The sequence below is a fragment of the Trichoderma harzianum genome (assembly GCF_003025095.1).
Source record: "Trichoderma harzianum CBS 226.95 unplaced genomic scaffold M431scaffold_13, whole genome shotgun sequence".
NCBI classification, from domain to species: Eukaryota; Fungi; Ascomycota; class Sordariomycetes; order Hypocreales; family Hypocreaceae; genus Trichoderma; species Trichoderma harzianum.
The window spans coordinates 851811-871964 of NW_020209261.1; the positions used below are offsets into that span (position 1 = coordinate 851811).

General features: G+C 54.1%; 10 protein-coding genes across 10 annotated transcripts; 4 read left to right on the forward strand and 6 right to left on the reverse strand.

The window, feature by feature from the left end:
• Positions 1-242: 242 nt before the first annotated feature.
• On the reverse strand, positions 243-677 carry M431DRAFT_94333 (hypothetical protein; the record flags this gene model as incomplete). Its single annotated transcript, XM_024924575.1, has 1 exon — positions 243-677. A coding segment is annotated over one exon (435 nt), but the record flags the coding sequence as incomplete, so codon positions are not given.
• A 4675-nt stretch (positions 678-5352) lies between these two features.
• On the reverse strand, positions 5353-5869 carry M431DRAFT_485641 (hypothetical protein; the record flags this gene model as incomplete). Its single annotated transcript, XM_024916306.1, has 3 exons — positions 5353-5484; positions 5518-5622; positions 5687-5869. The coding sequence occupies 3 exons, from the start codon at positions 5867-5869 to the stop codon at positions 5353-5355; spliced, it is 420 nt and encodes a 139-aa protein (XP_024770620.1).
• Positions 5870-7019: 1150 nt separating this feature from the next.
• M431DRAFT_499069 (hypothetical protein) lies at positions 7020-8039 on the forward strand (the record flags this gene model as incomplete). Its single annotated transcript, XM_024917757.1, has 2 exons — positions 7020-7340; positions 7518-8039. The coding sequence occupies 2 exons, from the start codon at positions 7020-7022 to the stop codon at positions 8037-8039; spliced, it is 843 nt and encodes a 280-aa protein (XP_024770621.1).
• A 459-nt stretch (positions 8040-8498) lies between these two features.
• On the reverse strand, positions 8499-9662 carry M431DRAFT_8980 (hypothetical protein; the record flags this gene model as incomplete). Its single annotated transcript, XM_024924061.1, has 1 exon — positions 8499-9662. One exon carries the CDS (start codon positions 9660-9662, stop codon positions 8499-8501), a length of 1164 nt encoding a protein of 387 aa, XP_024770622.1.
• Positions 9663-9765: 103 nt separating this feature from the next.
• Positions 9766-10218, forward strand: M431DRAFT_247635 (hypothetical protein). The gene has a single exon (XM_024913760.1). It carries the CDS (start codon positions 9869-9871, stop codon positions 10106-10108), a length of 240 nt encoding a protein of 79 aa, XP_024770623.1. The 5' UTR covers positions 9766-9868; the 3' UTR covers positions 10109-10218.
• On the forward strand, positions 10213-11535 carry M431DRAFT_511824 (hypothetical protein). Its single transcript, XM_024919740.1, has 2 exons — positions 10213-10568; positions 10642-11535. Exons 1-2 carry the CDS (start codon positions 10329-10331, stop codon positions 11155-11157), a joined length of 756 nt encoding a protein of 251 aa, XP_024770624.1. The 5' UTR covers positions 10213-10328; the 3' UTR covers positions 11158-11535.
• A 278-nt stretch (positions 11536-11813) lies between these two features.
• M431DRAFT_8982 (hypothetical protein) lies at positions 11814-14630 on the reverse strand (the record flags this gene model as incomplete). Its single annotated transcript, XM_024924064.1, has 2 exons — positions 11814-13865; positions 13944-14630. The coding sequence occupies 2 exons, from the start codon at positions 14628-14630 to the stop codon at positions 11814-11816; spliced, it is 2739 nt and encodes a 912-aa protein (XP_024770625.1).
• Positions 14631-15894: 1264 nt separating this feature from the next.
• Positions 15895-17362, forward strand: M431DRAFT_511826 (hypothetical protein). The gene is made up of 4 exons (XM_024919741.1): positions 15895-16147; positions 16224-16408; positions 16482-16900; positions 16960-17362. The coding sequence occupies exons 1-4, from the start codon at positions 16124-16126 to the stop codon at positions 17085-17087; spliced, it is 756 nt and encodes a 251-aa protein (XP_024770626.1). The 5' UTR covers positions 15895-16123; the 3' UTR covers positions 17088-17362.
• Positions 17163-18720, reverse strand: M431DRAFT_511827 (hypothetical protein). The gene is made up of 4 exons (XM_024919742.1): positions 18486-18720; positions 18341-18397; positions 18190-18283; positions 17163-18106 (listed from the first exon to the last, which is right to left on the reverse strand). Exons 1-4 carry the CDS (start codon positions 18555-18557, stop codon positions 17421-17423), a joined length of 909 nt encoding a protein of 302 aa, XP_024770627.1. The 5' UTR covers positions 18558-18720; the 3' UTR covers positions 17163-17420.
• A 358-nt stretch (positions 18721-19078) lies between these two features.
• On the reverse strand, positions 19079-19997 carry M431DRAFT_94914 (hypothetical protein; the record flags this gene model as incomplete). Its single annotated transcript, XM_024924631.1, has 2 exons — positions 19079-19684; positions 19764-19997. 2 exons carry the CDS (start codon positions 19995-19997, stop codon positions 19079-19081), a joined length of 840 nt encoding a protein of 279 aa, XP_024770628.1.
• Between the last annotated feature and the right edge of the window lie 157 nt (positions 19998-20154).

Genomic DNA, 20154 nt, shown 5'->3' on the forward strand with positions numbered 1-20154 from the left:
AACAGCAAGACGGTACAGCTGGCCAGCGTGCCACGCGCCCCTCGACGCGGCTGAAGCTGGTGCGACGCCAGACGCTTTGAACCAGGATTGTGGCGTTGACGGACGCAGGGTCAGCACCCTTTAGGACGGAACGACCTAGCTATACGCCCAGCATGGCATGTGCAGATTAGAGGATAAGAATGAAGCTCGGACTGAATCGCCGATCATCCACATCGCTGCAGGAGTGCCTGTGACAAGATGGACTAGCGCAAACAACTCACATGAAGCAGCAAAAGGCTGGGTCCTTTTTTTTCTGTGTCAGTGTCAGTGATATGGGTCTCAAGAACACGAGTGGCTGAAAGCACGGGCGACATTAGCGGGCTGGAGATTCCGTCACCGGTCTCGAGTACTGCAAACAAATCTATGGAGAGAACTGCGTCTAAGTGACGGTGAGAGCCATGAGACCGTGGAGCACAGGCCGGAGAAGCCGCAATGATGAGCTGGCCTTCTGCATTGGGAACAGCCTGCATCTCCCATGGCTCTTTTTCAAGCTCGATGTCGTGGTTGCTAGAGGCTTTGACGTGGACGGGTAAAGAGGGAGGAGGAGGAGAGGAGAGAGGACCACGTCCCCCGTTGCATTGGGTACAAGTTGGGCTCTGCGTGTCAAGATACGTCTCAAGCGGTTCAATCAGCACTGGGGAAGAATCCGTGAATCGACAATGCCGACATAGAGGCCAGAGGCGGCCGAGAGCATGCGCGCCAGGCGCCGAAAGTCTGTTTACAAAAATGACAACCAATCTTGCATTGCGGCATCGCTCAGGCTGTGGTCGGCCGCTTTTGGTGGCCAAGCTTGGTGTTGAGGTAGGTTATGGGGTGCCGGGTCCCAGCCTCAGGGACAAGGGTCGTGTACAGAGACTTGTCCATGCCACATACAGATGCACACAGTACTTTACGTACATGTTCGCACGCACACACAGACTTGACACGCACACCGGCGTAACAAGGCGCCAAGCCAGCGAGTGGAACCACCCCCTGGGTGACCGAGTGTTGGTGCCCCCTTCGCCACGGGCCGTGATCTGGATCATGCCGGCCCGTTCCGTCTTGAACGTGCTGAGAGAGGTGATGACAAAGAGAAGAGAGGTGAAGAGAAAAGGGGGAGGAAACAAAGGATTGAGTTGCGGATTTGGGACAGTCAAGATTCGCCTTCCCGAGCAGCTTGGCCACGGTTTGGTCCATCCGGGCGAAACTGAGCGAGGGCCTCATGGCTGGCCGGGTCTAGGATGAGGCTTGCTCGTGCTAAGTGGGCGACATGGCATGGGCCCATATCCTGGCGCTGAGGAACCCAAAGAGGTAAAAAAAAAATTAAGTCCAAAGCCAAAGGAAGAGGAAAAGAAAAATTTGCAGGTCAAAACGGGTCTCGTTAACGCCAACCGTAACCGCCCATCGAGATGAAGAGACGCGTTGAGGCAGGCCGTGTAAGAGGCCATGGTTGACTTACACCATGATCTGATGTTGGCAAACTCACACTTGCATCACGCCTTTGAATTCCCACCACGCTTAGCCCATCTGTGGGTCCTTGGAGCAAGAATCCCGGGCCCGCGACTCGTCGAAAATGATGTACATTTGGACGAACCAAATTGCTGGGGAGCTGCGAATCACGGCTCGCACAAATGCTGCGCAGGAGACGCGACTGGCCGACTAGGGGCGACAGGCGGCTGTTAGCAGATCGAAGCCGGCGGTCCAATGAGACGAGCGGATCTCGTTTTCTCGGCCAGACACGGCAGCTTCTTTTTTTTATCGGCGGCCGACTTCTGCCAGTGAGGGAACCACACGGACAAGCCAGTCCAGGACCGTCTGGTATGGTTCATCTGCCATCTTATTCTAGCTAATGGGGTGGACTAAGGCTGTTTAGGTCGAAACCTGGGACTGGGACGAACCGCCTAGCCCTGTGGTGTGAAGGTATGAAGGTGTGAAGGATGGATGGTTTTTTGTGTTTAAGTCGCGTCGGTGCCTGCATTGGACCGGCGAAAGCGGGCGCATCTTACCAAACCCCGATGGCGGTGCCAATTTTGCATCTGAGCTGGCTGGAAGAGGCAAAGGACGATGCGACGCCCGACAGATGAAGCAATTTTCCGAGACGCTTAAGTGGATTACCGGATATACAGGTCGCATTTACTCTCTACACCACCGGTGACGTCGACGATGATAGCCTTTTGCTTGCAGACGAGATGACAGACTGGTGTTGGTTGAGACGGGTGTGCAATAACTAACACAGGGCGTTCGCGCTAAGGCTGGCCAGATAATTAAGCCCAGCGGATCTAAGGCTCCGCCGTGCCGGAGGCTCAAAGACATACGCACTCCATGCTAGTCCTGCTAGTAGTTGTTGTGAAGGAAAGGATCCCCTGTGTGACATCAACCAGCGGCTATTGGCGTGGACTCGGATGGTGGAGCCGGGCTCTCGAGGACGATTGAGGAGGGAGTGTCTTTGTTTGATGAAGAGCTTTTCTTCTGATGAATTTATCAGGAGTAACCAAATGGGGAAGGATATCGTGGATCACGAGATACGGCTAGAGTTCCGGTGCTTTGATGGAGATGGCCAGCTCATCAGTGTTTTCATGCAAGTGGCAAGGCGGTCATGAACCGTCTGGGGTCAAAAGCAACCACCGGCATCTTCGCGGGACCGGAAAGGAAATAAGAGCAGAGTACGACGCTGCGGAGGTCCATCGTTTTGGGAATCGTTGGGCTTGGCTTACACAATACGAAGGAACTACACCTTGTTCCTCGGTCATCGGCCATCCTTGTGTGGACTTTGTGTGAGCTGGCAAGTCACGATGAGAGAACGCATGTCCTACCGCTCCCAGCTAGCCTTGCCAGCGAAGCAACGGTCATACATACATTTTGCTTGTTGGGGGCCCCCGTCTAGGACAGCCTCTTGTGGCAGCCGGGCCTAGAGATAGGCATAGCCGAGGCGAAGGGGAAAGGGAAGTCTAGAAGCCTGATGAGCACGGATTGGGAACCCGGAGAATTGAAGCCCAATGGGAACGACTAGGGTCAGATAGACGAGGGGGATTACGTCTGGGTTGGGGTTTTTTTTCTGGCCTAAGAAAAATTAGATGGAGACACACACACACATCGGCATGAGGGATCGTTTCGCCCGCTAACCAGAGATGCGGCTCAAACCAGCCAGGTTTTAGGACGGCGTTTCTGCTCTCCAAGACGGTCAAGTCGCGATATAGGGCGAAGACGAACGGAGCTGTTTGGCGCAGGCAGGCGGCGACGAGGTAAGGACGATGCATACAGATGGCGGCACGTGTGCGTGGCATAGCATTGCAGGGCGCATAAGTGCAATGTGAGTGATTTGGCCGGGTGGTATGTAATGGCGCTAGATGGCCGAAAATGGAGGCCATGTTTCCACTTTACACTTGAAAACGACATGGACCGGGGTTGTTCGGGGGTGCGGATTGTGTATCTTTGAGGATGGTCAGAGATGGCTGCCTACGAGTTACAAGGTCGAGATACCGAGATGAGGGCGTGGGAGGGTGTTAGTTGGAAGAGACTATGGTGTTTTTCCGGGTTCTTGGCCACGTCATGGAGGGAGTTGGGGGAGAGGATGAGGATGAGGAGGGACGGGAGAGGGGGCCGAAGGGAAACCGGGGCGGCGCGGAGGAGGCGGGTTATGGGGTTGGAGTTGGAGGGCCGACACGGAAGGATTGTTGCAAAGGTGAGATTTGCTGTTGTGTCTCTTTGTTTCTGTCTTGTCTTTTTTTTCTCCCCCCTCCTCTCGGTTGGAACTGATCATCAGGAGTGAGTTTAGCAGGGACGGATGAAGCTGGAGATGGTTCGAAGACGATGCTTCTGCGGTCTCGCTAACAACCGAGCCGGAGCGGATTTGATACGGTAGACACTCTCGCGGCGACGATCATCTGCAACCGAGATGTCTACTCAACTATTGTACGAGTACACAGATGCAGATTGGACTAGTTGCGACTACGTGGATACGTGGAGAGCATCAAACGGTTAGTGCTCAACGTTGGCGGCGCCAAATGTGACGGCGGTGGGTTGCAGGGATGTCGCTGCTCCGCACCTTTGTTCGTCACAGCCTCGCTGGCAGTTTTGTACTCTTACAGACATGGAAGCCCTGGCGGTGTGATGGGTTGAACTGATGCCCACCGTTGCTTGTACCTTTTTTCTATACGGAGTACCAGTACGGAAATATGCTGGGCTTTCGCGTTGTTTCGATCCGCTGCCTGATGGGATGGGGCCGTGGTTTCGTCTCGTCAGCCTCGGCCCTCTGTTTTGGGGTTGATTCCGGCCGTGGACGACGGGATGAGCTCTCCTTTGCATGATTTCATGATTCTACATGATCAAGTGACCCCATGGAGTATCTCAAGATCACTTGAGTCCTTGATGGGGGGGTTTTTGGCAACTTGAGGGCGGGTTTTGTTGCCTTTGGCGAGACAGAGGCCGTGTAAGTGGCCCAGCCGTGTCGAGCTCTGGCACGATGGCCAGCCGCTTTTAGGGATGGAGTGCGATGGCTTACAAGGATGATCCCTCTCAAGTACAGTGTTTTCTTCTCCCGTTCTGTTACAATTTTCCTTTGGTTTTATTTTGCCGGGGCCAAGGTGCTGGGCGCTGCATCTCGGACTCTCCATCTGCGATACCCCTTGAGAACTTCGAGGCAGCAAATCCAGTGGCATGATCTGAGTACTCGGTACTTGATCCGCGCCGGCGTCTGGATGGCACGATACTTGGGGGGCACAGTAGCATCCATGATCCGCTAGACGGAGCGCCTAGCGGAGCCCACCGGAGCGCTTTCTCACCATCGCTAGCGGCTTTGGCACGGCGGCTGCGTGTTGGAGCGAGCTCCACTGATCGATGCCAGGTACCCCCGCCATCGGACTCGCATAGGAGAAAAGGTATCGGGTACATGTACTCTGACAGAGAGAGACGTTGATTTGATTGATGCATGTAGTCTGGTGGTACTGGGCACAGGGCGGGATTTCGTACAGTTACCGTCCAGTACCTTGGATCGTTCTGACGCAACTTGTCCCCGCACCGCATCGTGCTGTAGTTGGTTGATTTACTCCAACAAGGTGAGGGCAAAGTTCGTAAGACGTTTGGACGTTCCTGTACCTTGGTCCATGGGTTCAAAAGCTGCTATAGCGAGGTTCACAGGCGATGAATCAGCGCCGGAGTGCTAGCATGAGTGCTAACAGGCACTAACAGAACTACATACAGCGCATGACGAGGCAGCAACGCCTGACTGAGCCACAAGGCATGCACTTCTCCAGACTGCTCAACTCCCAATTGACAACTGGAACGCAAGGCTATTAATTTCATCAGCTTCACCTCAAGACCGACGGAATTCACTGCTCAGCTCGGCAACCTTTGTGCAGCGGCTCCTCTCTTCATCTCGTCCTCTTGCTCTCTTGCTTTCTTGTTCATCTGCCCTCGTTTCCCCGGGCTTTGGGCCTCAACATCGGGCCCGGCTGCGGCTTGTTGTCGCTTTCGTCATCTCGCAGACACGCAGACACGCACACGCAGAAGCGAGGCAGACGCAGAAGCAGACGCAGGCGCAGGCGCGAGAGTACATAGTATTGAGCCCTCCATACTATTACTAGCCAAGCAGCAAACGGCAGGCCGCTAGCAGACCCGGCAGAAGCAGCAAAGCCGCGCTAGACAAGGCCGTCGACGACAGCAGACAGACAGACGACTCGGACGGCGCTGTTGTCTCTGCATCGTCGCTGCAAGTCCGGAGCGACACCGCATCAACGCCTACATGAGACTTGCATCCAGCATAGAGCTCTTTCAGGTTCCTCTGCCTGCTCACCAGCAGGACCGACGGTAGCAGCAGCAGCAGCAGAAGTGTTACAGGCCTCAGCATCAGCATCCGCGGCATCTGCGGCACCAGAACTAGTCTAGACGTTCGCTGGCCGCTTCGGCAAGGCCAAGCAAAGCAGCAGTCAGACTTGGCAACTTGACGCCGATTCGATCACACGGCGACAACTTCATCTTGTCTTAGGTACAGTCCGGCTGCTTCCGACAAGCGCGTCTTGGTCCGGAAACTACTGCAGACTGTTGTCTCGTGCCGGCTTGCACCGTCCAAGTACAGTGTACTGGCACCAAGCATATCACACGACAAGTCATCTTACACAAACGCTATTCGTACTTGTTTTATGGCTTACACGCAAGCGCGAGAGATCTTGACCTCCCTTTACTCATCGACTACCAAAGTCACCTGTTCGGTACTTGAGACAGACCTGGTCCTGTAGTTCAGGCTCGTGCATCACAAAAAGAGTGATCTCGTCAAGATACTACGACGATAGTCACCTCGCTTCTTTCTCGCTCTCCCGTGCTATTCCCCCCCGTTTTGTTTTTGTCTTTGCGTTGTACCATTCCAGATAGATGCGCTCGATCAAACTCGTGGCTTTTCAAAGAGAAAGAAAAAAAGACATCAAGGGGCTGCAAGACTTTGGTGAAACATTGAAACGTGTTGTTCTCCCTCCCTTTTTGACCCGTTTTCTCTCTTCCCTCCATCCACCTACAACAAGTTACAAAGTTGCCACCAGCATCGAGCTGCAGTAGTCGAAATCTTGATACAGGCGTGTGCTTGTCATCTTTCACTGCATTGTGGCGAGAAACAACAGGCCAATACCAAGACTGGGTTTGATGAATTAGCCAACCAGACCAGACGGGCTGGGCACTCCGGCAGCAGACACGCCAGCAAAGGGGCGGAGAAATGAACCAGCTCCCCTGAAACCATTCGTTATTGATTCGCCCGTGTTGATGTGATGCTCGGCTGCTAGCCTATCGCTGAGATTCGCTTGAAAATCCTACCTACACACGTACTCGTGCATGCATACATGCATACAGGCACACATACATACCTTCTATCAGCACGATTACATACATCCTTGGTCTTCCTGGCCGGCTAGATACCAAAAGGACCCCAGAGGAGGCGTGTATCTTTGCTAACCACTGCAGCTCCTCCCCAGCTCTGACGCCGAAATTGTCATCCCGATTCCCAAATAGCCGCTACCATGGCCAACTCAACGGCCCAGGAGGCCCGGTTTACGGCCCAGGCCCAGCTCCTCTCGAGATTTTCGACCCCTGACAGTGCCTACGTGGATGGTGCCAGCTCTACCGTTGCACCGGTAGCTCATACGACTGTCGATAGCTGTGAGGCCGCCACATATGCCGGTGGATCTCGAGACGTGTTCTCGTCACTATCCGAGCTTTCATCCGCCCTCGCCATCCTCAGCAGCGGCTCGTCACCGCCACGTCTAGAGACTTTGCCAAGCGAGGTCTTGGCTCACATTGCGAGCTTTCTTGATGTCGATGACTTGTTGCGTGCGTCTCGTGTAAGTACTTTGCCGTGTCGTGCCGTGCTGACGGACTGACCCCGGAACACTCGCTACACAACACACACGTTATATTCGCAGGAGGCATGGCTAGTCCCGACATCTTATCCCTATCCCTGTGATTGCCGTCATCTGGCATGTTGGGGAAGTGTTCCGTTTGCTGACGAGCTAGCATAGACGTGCCGTCGCCTTCGTGCTATCTCTCTTGACCCTGTCCTCCACCACTACCGCCTCCGCAACGCCCGGTTTCTCTTGACCTTGTTTCTCAATTCTCCGTTCCGCCCGTCTCTCGGTGACCTCATGTCCCGATCCATCTTCCTGACCCAAAACACCATCATATCGCGGCGTCTGGCACGGTCCCTCATCTCCATCCGCCTCTCGCGTCGTCTTGCCTCGCGGCTTTCCGCCAGGGACCTTGTCCAGCGATGCGTGTTGCCTCAGGAATGCGTGCCAGGCATGTTCCCCGTGCACGTTGCCCCTGGCCTGGTGGCCAAGCGCAAGAGCATTGAGAAGGAGCGCATCAAGGACGACCTGAGGCGGTGGATTTCCGTCAAGTGGAAGCGTCAAGTCAGCGAGCGGGCGGAAGACGCGCGGAGGTCAGACGAGATCCTGGGCGTCGGTCGTGTGTGGAAGCTACGCCGCTTCTGGGAGAGGATGAGCCGTGGCGAGTTGCCAGCTCATGGGGGCAGAAGCTGGTGACAAATGGTTCGTTAAGCGTGTGCTTTCCTGTCCTTTTTGGTGCTTTTGTTTTCGTGCTGGATTAGGTGGCGTTTTTGATTGCTTGTTCTTTCTTGACAAGTTTGGCTTCTTTATATATAAATACCCGGTCGATTTGTTTGGTCTCTGTATTTTTAGTCTGATCTGGCATCATCTCTCGACTATTTTTCAAGCAGCTATTGGAGTAGTAGTTTTGAAGACCTGGGTAGACCTAGGTATATAGCTGATATTGATTGCTTTTTTTTTTTTTTGGCTATGAAAGTAATAGATGCTGGCATCTATTCAAAAGTGACATGTGCGCCGGATCCATGCATTAACGGTCTAGGTATAATACGAAAAAAAGATGGCAACCAGAAAAGAAGAGATATTAACATGGTTTTATGCATTTCATATCATGCCAACGTTTGTCGTTGGGCCCCTTCACTCTTCGCTTGCTCGTTTCTACCGCCCTGTTCGGAAGCGGAAGCCATCCCAGTCATCTTCTTCATCTTCATCGTCTTCTTCTTCATCATCGGCGTCTGTTTTGGCAGAATCGCCTGTTGTATGGACATTCTCTTTTCCTTCGTCTTGCGGATCAGAAACAGCTTTCACTGCCGTCTGGATATCATCAGCTTGGTCTTGAGTGAGAGTCTCGCTTCTCTTGCGCATCAACGCCTCGCGCTTCTCCTTTAAACGCTGGACACGCGCCTCGAGCTCCTGCATCTCTTCGAATTCATCCTCCAGGGCGCGGGTGGCTTCTTCGCGCTCATCCTCGATTTCGGCGTCGGCCTTGGACTTGCGGGACTCTGGGTTCTGGACGGCGTCTTCCTCGGCTGCATCCTTTGCTGCGGCGGCGGCTTCTTCGGCGGTCATGGCTGGGCGGGAGATTACGGCGTCGTCGTCGTAGTCTTGGGCGGCGATGTCGGCTTCGAAGGCGGCCCATTCGTCTTCATCGACTTGTTGCTGGTCCTGGGATGCGGGTTGTGCTGGTTGCGACTGTGAGAGTGAGAGGCTGGCGGTTGAGGATTGCGGCTGGATGCTGATGCTCATGGATGAGGAGGATGCGGGAGTGGCGAGATTGCTGGCCTGGCGGGAGGGAAGCGAAGTCGCCAGCTTGGGCACTGCTGGCTGCTGCGAGGGCGTGGATGATCGTGAAGCTATCTGGACTTGTACGCCTTGTGTTGGCATGAGAGGCTTCTTGTTGCGATTGGGGTCGTCTTCAGATGCTGTCGCTGGTCTGCTGCGTTTCCTCCGCGCCTCGTCTTCGTCGTCCATGTCTGTGTCTTTTTCTTCTGGACCTAGTTGGTCGAGTTTGCGCTTTTGCGCTGCCAAGGCATCGTGACCCTCGGCATCTTCTTCTTCTCCCCCTGCTTCATTGTTCTCGTCGTCTTCTGGGTCCTCGTCTTCCACCTCGGCATTGGCATCGTCAATGATACTTTGATTTATGGCAGACAGCCGCTTCTTGTGCTTGTCGCTCTGGAGATGGGCGTCCCAGTGGGATTCGGCTCGGATGTGGTCGCGGCAGAGGGTGCAGAGAAGCTTTCCTGCATCTGAATATAGGGCGTATGGGTGGTTGATGCGACGGGCTGCTCGTTGCTGGCGGAGAAGCGCTCGAACGTCGGCCATGGCTGGAATTTGGTGATGTGAGTTATACGAGAGTAGGTAGAATAGGGAGAAGTTGGATGAGCTGAGCTGAGCTGAGCTTTTGTCGAACGGGATTCGGATAGGCCGTTGATGGTTCTACTCGTACGTCTTAGAGGGTGTAATACATGCTTCGAGGGAGGACAATGGAGGCAATTGGCGAATTGAGTTGACGAATTGGTCGAGAATGAATGAAGCAGCTGATGGCGGCTCTTTTGCCTGATGGCTGTAATTACAGGTCGATGGATGGAGCTCGTATAATAAAACTGACCTCCATGCTGCTATTAGCACCAGCTTTAATTTTTCTGGGACAAGGTTCAGCTTCTTTCTCGACGTCACTCAATCGCTGGAAGCTCGCCGGAGCCGCTGTTTATCCGGCGCAGCTACGGGCAACACTTTCTGCGACCAGCTGCTGCTTCCCTAGAACTTGATACTATTATATTATATACACCATCAGCACCAAAATATTCTCGATATTCTTTCGCGTCTCTTGTTGCAATTCAGTGGCATCGCTTCTTCTTTGATTTTTTTCTGTATCAAACTCCAATGAGCTGATACTCATCGACTCTTACACAACGCGCGGGGAGGGGTTACGTGCACTCGAATAAGACAAAAGGACGACAAAGGACGAAGAAGAAGGACTGAGCAACAATGGACGAGCAGCAAGAGCCGCACTCGCTGGCATCGACGTTTCCAAACCCGCCGGATTTCTGGAAGGAATTCACGCCAGAGAGAATCGCAGAGATTATAGAGCTGCGACGAGCTCAAGCCGCTGATGGCGAGGACGTGGACAGTGTGCAGATTCCGAATCTGCCTGAGCATCTGAGGGCTCTGCAGCCGCCGCCAGAACCGGCAGATGGGCGGTGGCGAGTCTTTGGCGACCAGTACATGGTATGGCTTTGCGCAAATGAGCTCTGAGTGATATCTTATGTCGTCTCTCTAACTCGGTGCTTCTCATCTCTAGCTTGACGACAAACTCCCGACTCTCGAGGAGCAAGGCATCGAAAACCTTCCAGCAACAGCCTCCTCCAGCGCCAAAGACGCCAAGCACTACGATCGCGCCTTTGAGCTCAAGCGCCTAACCAAATCTCTACTACTCAACTTCCTCGAGATGGTCGGCACGCTGGCGCGCAATGCCAGCGACGCCGAAGCCAAGATTGCCGACTTACGCACCATATTGATTAACATTCACCACATCCTCAACGAGTACCGCCCGCATCAGGCCCGCGAATCGGCCATTGAGATGATGCAGGACCATCTTGATCGTACACGCACCGAAACGGCCGCCATTCGCACGCAGGTCGACAAGGCGAGGAAAGTTCTTGAAGGCCTGGGTAGCTTGGACTTGTCGGCGATTCCAAAGGAACAGATTCTGGTGGAGGATCCGACGGCAACGTGGACAGACGAGAAGAAGCTCTTGGTTGAGAAGACGCTGAGAGAGGCCAGGGTGTGGGCTGCGGCTGATGCGTTAATCGAATAGTGGAAGACGACGGAGGGCATATTCAAAGAGTTCGAGATGACACGAGTGATTTCGTGGCCGAGCCCGAAGCTGGGATGTAAATGCACCGCCAGATGCAGACGGAGAGAGAGAGGAAGAGGCAGGGTTAAAGGGATGTGGAAGCTGCTTCGATGGAGGACTATAATAATTGAAACTGCGGAGGGAAAGACGAAAAAGAAACGGCTATTATTAATGCAGGATGCCAGCATAAAGTTGATGAATAATGACCGGTTACGACTTTGGAGGCAACTGAAAGAGTGTTACTGAGATATCTTTTATTGACGACATCAAGAATCATTGGTATATCACAGAGAGAAGGGAGAGGGAGAGACACAGAATTAGGACAATTAGGACTATTCACGTACCTAGATGAAACAAACAAATAACATTGAATACTATCAACACCAAAACTATGCTTCTCATACAAGAGTCATATAGTAGCAGTTTCTCACAGGATTCACACACATAGGTACATACACGTGAGACAAAATATACGTAGAAACAGAAATAGGTATCATGCATTACATGGCAATATTCCCTAACTATATCTAGACTAGATAATAGGATCACATAATGATAAAAAGAAAAAAAAACTCATACAAACTCGTACAATTCATTTCTTCCTCCCCCTTAAACGCCTAAGCTTTTCTCACAGGCGGAGGTCCTCCTCCTCCAACGACACCAGCCACCACCTGTGGTAACGGCGTCGCTGCTGCTGCTGCGCCTTGTCCATTATCGTTTCCATTTCCATTCCCTCCGGTGCCTTCCTTCTCCAACAAATCCGCCAAATACTTCAGGTCGTCTCTAGCGCGAACATCTCGCTCAATGATGGTCTTGATGACTTCCCATTCCCGTCGGGTCATTTGATAGGCCTGCGGGAGGATGAATTGTACCGTGGGCACGCTGATAAGGGGCCCTAGGACTTCTCTCGCGGTGATGACGCCGGCATCTTGCTGTGCTTGTTTTCTCTGGTCGTCTGGTCCCTGTGAGTGTTGTCCAGGGGGGGAACCTTGAGACGGTTGTACTGGTGGAGCAGGACGGTTGAGGTGCGGCAGCTGGGGGATGGGAACCGGCGTGGCGGATTGTCCATGGCCGTTTGGAGGAGCATTGGGGAACGGAGAGGATGCGATTTGGGGCGTAGCTGGTGAAAAGGCCGGGCCAGAAGTCGAGTTGCTTCGCTGACTATATCCAGCTGGAGGAGGAGCAGAAGATTGAGTCGTGATGGGGCTCGGGCTTGCGGATGAGGCAGCGGCATTCGTCGCCTCGTTGTGCAGCATCTGCTTCAGCTGATCCGGCTCGTTGCGATATACAAAGACGGCCAGCAGCAGGGGCTCGGTCCGGGACTTGGGAATGTAATTGTCCACAAGATTCAGCATAAACTCGGGGTGACCATCCTCGCCGGCAGGGACAGGCACCAAGTACGTATCCCGGACGTTGCCGGCCACCTTATTGCCGACGACGCCATACCTGTTCTTGCTGACAAAGTAGTTGATGAGGTTGTTGAACTCTTGCTTTGCGTCTGGCGACGTGGGCGTGATGTTGACGACGATGATATCGGTCAAATTGCTGTATCGCAGGCTGCAGAGGTACTCGATGGCGCTCTGCTGCGGGATTCGACCGGCCACGGTCATCTGCCGCGGGATCAGCTTGGTCCAGGGGCCAAACGAGGCAAAGTTGGCGCCTCCAATGTGCTTGGCCGTGGCCTGGAAGTCGGCAATGGAGCTCATCGCCAGCGAGCCGCGCCAGATGACATCGGGATCTGTGGCTTCTTCCGTGGGCGAGTAGGGCGGCGATTCGGTCTCGTCCTGCAGCATCCGGTCGACATCCGGATCGAATCCGGGGCCGTGCGTGCTCAAGACTGGCGCAGAAGGCCGGCGACGGTGAGCTGCAGTGGGAGATTTCACAGCGGAGAATACTTTGCCAATATCGAAATTCGACTGGCTTGGGGAGCGCTGGCTTAGACCGGCGTCGCCCAACTCGTTTCCTCCTATCGACTCGCGCTTAACGTGTTGCTGTGGTTGCTGCCTCTGCTCTTGCTCCTGTCTCTCCTCTCCTCCTGGACGAGGTCCTCCAGCGGATGGCATGGGTGCTTCGCTGGTAACCAAACTCTCGTCCTCGACGATTTCTTCGCCCTTGTGCGTGCGCCTAACGCGAGGGCCCGTCTCTGAAGTGTACAGGATGGACTGTTTCTCTGCCCTCGCCTTCATCTCGGCCGTCTGCCTCTGCAGCTCAGCCGAGGCAAGCTGCTCCGATGTCATGACGGCGAGCGTCATGGGCGAGTGCTCATGCGCCCAAAGACCCTGGAACAACTCGGGGTTGTTCTTGAGGTTGAACGACAGCGACTTTATCTGCTGGCTGTACTCCTTCTGGCCTTTGGAGAGCGGGTGTGTGTCGAAGACGGCGCGCTCAATCTGAAGCGCATACTTGTCGGCGAGGGATTCCGCAGATTCATCTTCAGGTAGCTGGATGTGGTTGCTCTTGGCTAGAGACCCGATGACGTGAACCAACGACTTCTTCAGCGCCTTGGCAGGGCCGATTCGCGTGCCAGGGAGATCCTGGATGGATGCAGTCAAGTCTTCGGGGGGCACATACTTGACCAAGGGAGAGGCGGCAGCCGAGACGGAAGCGGACGCAGAAGCGGAAGCAGAGGCAACAGCTTCGTCCTCCGAAACGCGGCGCATCTTTGTAGTCTAGATGGAGAAAATTGTGTTAGCATCAATCATCAATTGAGAACAGGTAGATATAGATCCAGCAGGACAGTAGCATACCTTTCCGTCTGCATCCTGCGAGTCCTCTCTCGCCTTTCGCTTGCCCTGCTTAAGCACGGATGTCACGTCCTTCTTCTCTCTCGACACGGCATCGGGAGTGGGCGATGCCTTTGCCTGAGCGGCATCCTTTTCGAGCTCTTCCTTGAAATCGCTGCCTCGCTTCCCTCTCTTGCGCCCGCCGCGCTTCTTCTTTCTTTCGGCCTCCTCCTCGTGCGCCTTTCGCCGCTCCTCCCACAGCTTCTCGCCGCGGGCAATGGCGTCCAGCAGCTCCTTGTGGTTCTCCGGCTTGCACTCTTCGCACCAGTAGTGGTCGGGAATCTCGTCTTCGTACGAGCTCACGCCCACACACACATTGTGCTGCCACACGAAGCACGTCTCGCACGAGATCCAGGCCTCGCCCGAGTCTTCGTCCTGCTCGGTGGCGCCGCAGACGCAGCGGATGACTTCTTCGGGATCCTGCGACTGCTCCTTCTCCTTCTCTGCTTTCTTGTTCTTCTTGGTCTGTCGACGTTTCGGCGCGGCAGGCTCCAGCTCGTCAAAGGCCTTTGTGTGCTGGCCCTTGGTGGCTCTGACGGAGCGTCGAGGTTCGGCTTCTCCTGTTGCGACGGCTTCTGTTAGCAGAGTCTCTCGTCTCTTCTCGTGTCGCGACGGCGCATCTCTCGCGCAACCAGCCCCAATGAGTCGCATCTCTGCGCCCGTCTTGATCGATTGAGGGGAATCGCCGGCTCTTGTGGTTTGTTTTTTTAGCTTACCGGACATGGCAATGGAGCACGCGCAAAGGCGTCGCCGCAGATCCAACTAAATGCGATGCAAATTCTACTGTGGAAGCGAATGCGAGATGGAAGAAAAATTCTTGCGGTTCGCTTCAGGCGGGCATTGGAGATTTACAAAACAGGCAAGGACAGCAACTAGTAGGTAGTCACAGACAGCTAAACAACGATTCCTCCCCTCGGCAAGAAAAACCTGAAGAGAAAAGAAAAAGAAAATAAGGCCTAAGTTCAGCGCGAGGCGCCAATCCAGCGACCAGCTCTTCTTGGGTAGCTATGGGATGGCGAGCGGCGTGTGAAGCTGCTACAGAGGCAGCGCGTGCCGATTTTAGCTTGTCAATGTCCAGGGAAAAAAAATATCGAGCTTGTGTTGGTGATGACGGCAGCTTGCGTGGGGTTCCGGGAGCCCCTTGGAGTGGATACAAATAGTAGAAGGAAGAAGCGGGTGGCGCGCGTCTTTTTGCCTTTTGGCTGTGGCTTTGGCTTTGCCGGAAGCGTTTTTGACAGCTGGTGGCAGATGGAGGCAGCTGGGGAGGGTGGATGGGTTAGATAAATATCGAGTATCAAGAGTCGAGAGTCGAATATTGAGTGTTGAATGTTGAGCAGCGCAACTCTTTCTGTCCCTAGATGCCTGGGCTTTGATAGAGAGTAGAAGTAACAGACAGCGTGTCAAGGGTTCAGCCTCCGATGACGGTGAGCTGGATGAGACAAGATCAGATGAGATCAGCTGGGATGAGTTGAAATGCTAAGCGTCGCAAAGCGGTGATGCAGAAGAGCAGCTGTCTTGACAAGCTTGATCGGAATAAAGTAGGCGCGCAAAAAGAAGCAGAAGAAGGAAGAATGCTAAAGAAGAAGAAGCCGGAGCTGCAGCTGATGGTCCAGAAAAGCAGTGGCAATTGGAAGTTTGGAATCTTGGCGGCCAAAGTGAATGCCCAAGCAATGCAGTGGCTGATTCTCGACCATGATGGGATGACGGGAGGCTTAGTCATGAGGGGCAAACGATGAAGATTGCTGTAGCCGTAACGGCACAGCCTCGGCTAAACTGCCGTTGGGAATTCCCGTTGAAAATGTTGGATCATGTCTCAGCCTTGTCCAATTGCTGCCTCAGGCATTCATTAACTTAATCTCTGTCTGCTGACTCAGCCCGCTCAATGCTAGAGCTCCAGGGTATCTGCCACAGCTTCAGCAGCACCTACGCGGCGGTCGTGCCTGGAGCTCCAGAAGTGACGCCGGCCTTGTTCCCCTCCATACTCCAGAACCAACAATCTCAATCTCTCTCCAATCCGAATCCTCTCTTCAACCCCGGAGATTTGCCTTGCCTCTGCATCTGCGCAAATCTAATCGAATCAATCTCTCTCCGGAAATCCAGTTCTTCCATCCCCTGCACCGTCAAACAGAGATTGCCCCTCCACCATGTCCCGCCGTTACGATTCCCGAGTACGTCCAGCCTGAGCTCCAAGGGCGAGCACATCCGCCATCAGACACGATATACAGGCTAACCGCGTGCCCATAGACCACCATCTTCTCCCCCGAAGGCCGGCTGTACCAGGTCGAATATGCACTGGAAGCCATTTCCCACGCCGGTACCGCCATCGGCATCCTCGCCAAGGATGGAATTGTGCTGGCGGCCGAGCGAAAGGTGACTTCAAAGCTGCTAGAGCAAGACACCTCAGCAGAGAAGCTCTACGTGCTAAACGAGTATGCTATCCTATACTCTGTGTATTTGTACATGATGATCATCCTTACTGACACCTTGCGCGCCCCGTCACAGCAACATGATTTGCGCAGTAGCAGGCATGACCGCCGACGCCAACATCCTCATCAACTACGCCCGCCAGGCCGCCCAGCGATACCTCCTCACCTACAACGAAGACATCCCCTGCGAGCAGCTGGTGCGTAAGCTGTGCGATCTGAAGCAGGGCTACACACAGCACGGTGGTCTGCGGCCGTTTGGCGTCTCCTTCATCTACGCCGGCTGGGATCCCCGGAGACAATTCCAGCTGTACCTCAGCAATCCCTCAGGAAACTACGGCGGGTGGAAGGCCACCAGCGCGGGCGCCAACAATGCCAGTGCGCAGAGTCTGTTGAAGCAGGACTACAAGGAGGACTGCTCGCTTCAGGAGGCGTGCGGTGTAGCTGTCAAGGTTCTTAGCAAGACCATGGACTCTACCAAGCTGAGCAGTGAAAAGAGTGAGTTTTTTGTCTTCTTTCGGTTTTATGTGTCATTGATGGCTAACGGGCACTCGTAGTCGAGTTTGCGACGGTGGGACAGACAGAGGATGGCAAAATCTACCACAGGCTGTGGAGCGCCGACGAGATCACGGCGCTGCTAAAGGAGCATGACTTGGCCAAGAGCGAGGACACGGAAGAGAAATAAATGAATAGAGCGGGTGAATGTTTTCAACAAGTAGACTGAGAATGGGCGCTTAATGACACAAAAAAGGACAATGGCCCTTGTAACAATACGACACGTCCCAAGATGAGTTTGACTTATTCAGGGATTCCTGTGATGTAAGCATGCCGCATTATCCAAAAAGTAACAAGAAGAAAAGAAAAGAAATCCTATATACTTTTGATGGCCCCCTTTTCTCTTGGAGGGACACGACGGTAGATGGCAGAGTTGCAGCTATTTACATAAAAGACAAGCTCTTCCCGCTATGAGTACACTACATTGCGCAATATGAAATCTCAGCATTAGCCTCAAGCCGTCTCAGCTTCGTCGAGTTCCTAGTGGGAAGGCTAATTCACTACCTTGCTCTTCTTCGTCCCGCACGCGCTGCCACCCTTGCTGCTGAGCCTCGACGGCCGGGTGAGGATGAGGCTCGTCGCAGTTGGGGCTCGTCAGCTTGGGGAAATGCCGCCTGTAGCTCCAGTACGCAACGGTCATGCCGAGCGCCGACCCGACGCACACATCGTAGACATCGTGGCGATAGTCTTCGCACCGCGAGATGGCGACCAGGGCGGCTCCGATGAGGGGCGACAGGCAGATGAGGGCGCGGCTGAGATCGCGGCCGCCAGAGTAGTAGTTGAAGATGTGGAGCTGGCCGGCGAGGAAGAGGCTGAGGAAACCGAGGCCGGCGAAGGAGAAGGACGAGTGGCCGGAGGGAAAGGAGCGCCAGCCGTCCTGGAGGGTGTGGCCGTCGGGGGCGGTGCAGACGGCGATTGTGACGAGGACGTTGGGTTTGATGTCGGCGGAGGGCTGGCAGCGGGCGAGGAGGTCCGGGCGGGGGCGGCCGACGGCGTTTTTGACAATGTCTGTGATGAAGGAGGAGAGGACGATGGAGATGCCGAGGGAGAGATATGTTGCTTCGTGTTTGTGGGTTGAGGCGCGGGTGGCGATGTTGTAGGCGATGAGGACGCCTAGAGGGATGAAGAGGGCGTAGAGGAAGTTGAGAGCTGTTTTAGGGGAAACGAGAGAAGAGAGATTAATCATGTTAGAGGAGGGTGGATGAAGCTGGGGATGGGGAGGAGAGACGTACGGACGGTGACTCGCTCATGTTCGGCGTGGGGGTATGAGATGCGCAGGTCGTTGATGAAGAACATGCGGTGGAAGGGATTGACGAGGAGGATAATCTGGAATAGTTGTTTAGTCAAGGGGACAAAGGTATGTGGTCTTGTTTGAAGACTCACCAAGATCCATCCTGCGAGAAGTATTGTGAAGCCGATGTAGTCTGGCGCATGAGTCGTCTATATGCGCCAAAAGAGGAAGAAGAAGAACCACGTCAGTCATACAGAGCAAAATAGGCAGAGTAAGACGAAGATGGTCTCAACTCACTCTCCAGAACCTAGCCAGAGGCCCCATCGAAGCTGTTGAGTCGCCTGCGTTGGCGGTGCGCACAGAAGGCATGTTGACGTTGCGCCTGGGAGTGAGATGAGATGAGATGGCAGAGGACGATGAGGGAATTTTTTATATTAGGAGTGGCTTGTCCATGAATGAGAAGCGCTGCTGAATAGATATAGAATGAAGTTTGAAAAGGGGTGTTGTAGTGAGAGTGAGTGGTGAGAGTTATGAGGGATGAGATTTGAAGATTGAGGCTGAGTTGCGATTTGGCGATGTTGCATAAATTGCACGGATTGTTGGGGGTGGAGTGCAGGGTAGGCGGGATGAGCGGCTTCGGTGAAGTGTCCGAGGGACGCGTAATTGGGATGGAGTCGATGTTGACGGGCGTATACCTGTACCCAATTGCATGAATTAATTATAATTAAATAGAGAATGAGATTTCAAGAAGAAAATGGTTCGCATTTCATTTTTTTATAATTGAAGCATTTTATGTAGCTGGAGGTTCTGTGGCTAACCCCCACGTTTTGATATAGATGCACCCATCGCCACCACATATACAACCAAATTATTATCTTGATACCTGGAGCTCACAACTTGGGCTTCAGAGCCTTGAAGCTCTTTGTAATCTCTGTAATCGCCGTCTCGACCGGCAATCTCTCCATCGAACTCGCTCCGTAAAACCCGTGAACGCCCTTTGTCCGGCTAAGAACATACTCGGCATCCTTCGGCGCTGCAATCGGACCTCCGTGGCACAGCACAATGACATCCGGGTTAATCTCAACAGCCGCGTCGCGAATCTCCTGAATCAGCTTAACACACTCATCCAGCGTCTTTCCCGTCGTAGCACCAATAGAGCCGCTCGTCGTAAGGCCCATGTGCGCAACGAGGATATCCGCACCGGCACGAGCCATCTTCCTGCTCTCCTCGACGTTGAACACGTACGGCGTGGTGAGCAAGTTGAGTGAATGAGCTTCCCGGATCATGTCGACCTCCAAGTCGTACCCCATGCCCGTCTCCTCGAGGTTTGCCCTGAACTGCCCGTCGATGAGGCCGACGGTGGGGAAGTTTTGGACGCCGGCGAAGCCCAGGTCGCGGAGCTGCTTCAGGAACGTGGGCATGTTGCGGAAGGGATCTGTGCCGCAGACGCCGGCGATGACGGGCGTGTGTTTGACCACGGGGAGAACTTCATTGGCCTACCATTGACTTGTTGTAAGTACATAACTATCTTATCACATGAAAGAAGAGCGAGGGTGTGAAGCATCCCGTACATACCATTTCCACCACGATTTTGTTGGCGTCTCCGTAGGGCATCAGGCCGGATAGTGACCCGCGGCCGGCCATGCGGAAGCGCCCGCTGTTGTAGATGATGATGAGGTCGCCGCCGCCGGCCTCGATGAATTTGGCGGACAGGCCAATGCCGGCACCGGCTCCGACGATGGACTTGCCGGCGGCGATTCGGGCCCTGAGGCCGGCGAGGATCTTGTCTCTGTCTGTGGGGGGAGCCATAGTCTAGGTAGACGAAGATGAAGATGAAGATGAAGATGGGGGTGAATTGGGAACAGCTCCGACTCAGTTCAATTGCAAGCACCTTGTCTGACTGGCTCCAGCTTGTCAAGACCACCGCTTGTTGGATCCATGAACCCGTATCGTCATATCACAGCAG